At 34.9% G+C, this 2,655-nt stretch overlaps 1 protein-coding gene across 1 annotated transcript in view; it reads left to right on the top strand.

Annotated features, from left to right (window-relative positions):
• Positions 1 to 1,426: 1,426 nt before the first annotated feature.
• The window catches only part of LOC106463465 (MAP kinase-activated protein kinase 2-like), a 39,923-nt gene continuing 38,694 nt past the window's right edge, over positions 1,427 to 2,655 (top strand). Inside the window, exon 1 of the mRNA XM_022390955.1 lies at positions 1,427 to 1,887. Coding sequence (XP_022246663.1) covers positions 1,705 to 1,887 — 183 coding nt within the window. The 5' untranslated portion in view covers positions 1,427 to 1,704. The remainder of the gene's footprint in view (positions 1,888 to 2,655) is intronic.

Here is a 2,655-nt window from a genome sequence, read left to right as displayed (position 1 = left end):
ATGTTCCCGAGTTCGTGAAAGTGTTATCTGACAGGATGGATGATATTCACCATCAAGTGCATTCAAACTTAAAAACGTCTGCTGATTCCACGAATCTATGTTATGATAAGAAATCTACTGAAGTCAGCTTTGTACCAGGAGACAAGGTGTGGTTGTATAATCCCAGGAAGACCAAAGGGAAGTCTCCTAAGTTGTCTTCTCCATGTGAAGGCCCATATGACATAGTGGATCGTCTCTCAGACGTGACTTTTCAAATAAAATGTGGTCGGCGAGGTAAGGCAAAGGTGGCGCATGGCAACAGGCTTTGGTATTATCACAGTCCAGGACATTTCAGTTGGAACGAAGTGAACAATGGAACAAATGACGCTGCTTAAGACGTGTTACCTGAAAAAGCCACTGTTGAAAAAGAAACTCTACCCGGTTTTGAGAAGGGAAACAGTAAAGCCGTTAATGAAGTTACTACCACTGATGTCATTGCTACCGATAATGGGACATTTCCTGATGGAGCAGATGAACTCCACGTGAAGCAGAAGCTAATGAGACAAAGACCAGTAGGAAAGAAGAAACATCCTGTAAAATTAAGAGAGTTTGTTGTATTTTAATTTTGCGTTTGTAAATTCTGTACATTTAATCAAGTTATTGTTTATTATTTATTGGTTTAATGTAAGTGGCTATTGTTCGGGACGAACAATACTAAGGAAGGGCCAGTGTTACGACAGCGGAAGTCACGCGACCCTGGGAGCATGCGCACTGTAGTTTCTAGAAGGATCATGAATTTTCCTGGCAACTCTAGTTTGTTCAATGCGCCCTCTTTTTTCTTGTATATAAGCCTAGCAAAGAAAGCCAGCGAGACTGGTAGATAGATTGAAGAGATATAGATACATTAAAGATATAGATAATTGAGTCAAGCGAACAGTAGGCACCGTAAGTAAAGTGTGCGATCCACTGTGATTTATAGCGTGTGTTATAAAGGTTGTCAAGTTTAAAGTGACTGTGGAAATTCTGTGTACTAAAAAGTTTTATCAAGAAATAATAAACTAGGTTTGAATTAAGAAAGGACTTGTATCACTGAACTTCCTCGGAAAGAATTTATACCGGAAATTAACAAACGAGCATATACGTAACAAATACCAGTATTTTATTAGTTAAAGTTAATATTCTGATTAACATTTTTACAGTAGAAATGTGTCATTGTTTTTTTTTTATGTAATTAGAAAAAAAACGACGTTTCCGTCCACTGAATCCTGGTCATCTTCTGATGTACAATGTGCGATTTACAAATTATTAGTTAGCTGTGCCTGTAGCTGTATTACAACATGCGTAGATGTGTGAAATAGCATGTGACTATTGCGTCATTGAGATTACTCTGATTGGTTGCAATATTGTAGGAAGGTCGATCTCCGCTTGCAGTCATACCACGAAAAGATAGACGCGTCTTGTGGAAAGACTTTGATCAGTTGGTGTTATTCTCTCAGTCTGTGTTAACAGTTTTATAATAACAGAAACAGTGAAATAATTCGATCACTTGTGTAGTATTTAAAAAATTGTAAACTTAAAATAAGTTATATTTTGATTTAAATAAGGTGTATTTTATTTTATAAAAGATCTGTATTAATAGTTAACTATTAAAACTAAATAAAAGTTAAACATCTCTAGTGCTGCACAAGTTGCAGACGTATCGGCCTAGGCCTATATTGAGAATTAATGGTGGACCAAAGTATAACCCAGCAAACGTCCAAATTGGGGCAGCCCAGGCCACCCCTCTCACTGAAGACCAATCGGCTTGTTGATGATTACATAATAACAGAAAAGGTTCTGGGGCTTGGAATTAATGGAAAAGTTGTAGAATGTTTCAGTAAAAAAACAAGAGAAAGATATGCCTTAAAAGTAAGTATCGAACTGAACTACAGATTTGATGTTCTACTTATAACAATAACAACATTTAATTTTAAGTTTAAATCTTGAGCTAAGTTGAAGTTAGGCTTTGTATTTAACATAACTTTGTAATCTATGTACGTTGATCGAGCTGAATAAAATTACTAAAGGTTTCACAGAAAAATTTCATTGGTAGGTCTAGAGTGGAATTTAAAATGTGTTACAAAAATACAATTAATAATATTGTTGATGACAATAGTGTTATGGCTTTATGCAAACCCAAAATTTAAAATATTCAATTTTGTAACTTGTACAGACTAATCACTTGGAATTATTTAACTTAGTCTTAAGTATGATGCATTCTACATCTAAGGGCAGAAGCTACCCTCTTTTTTCTAAAAACCAAGATGTATTCTGTAGTGTATATTTAGCCTAAATAAATTTTATATTTTGTTAGGCTAATTTGCAATATGAAGAAATAGAAATAGTCGTAAATATATAAGTAAAATGTTTTCTTCTTTGCCATAAAGTTTAATAATAAAAAAACATGAGAAATCCTGATTTATCCTGATAGAATAGTTTGATTACTGTCTGCCCATTACGATTATAGTAAATAGGGGTGCAAGGGAGCTCTGAGAAGGGGGTGCCATGAAACCTTAAGTGTAGTGAGTGTTGATATAATAAGCTTAGTGTTGGATCATCTAGCCAAGTGCTGTATTTTTCGGTGTATAAGACACACTTTTTACACCAAAATTTGATGTTAAAATCTGCTTGCGTCCT

The sequence above is a fragment of the Limulus polyphemus genome, unplaced genomic scaffold (genome assembly GCF_000517525.1).
Source record: "Limulus polyphemus unplaced genomic scaffold, Limulus_polyphemus-2.1.2 Scaffold1414, whole genome shotgun sequence".
Taxonomy (NCBI): Eukaryota; Metazoa; Arthropoda; class Merostomata; order Xiphosura; family Limulidae; genus Limulus; species Limulus polyphemus.
The sequence above is the reverse complement of the archived record's forward strand: the minus strand, read 5'-3'. Positions and strand labels throughout refer to the sequence as shown.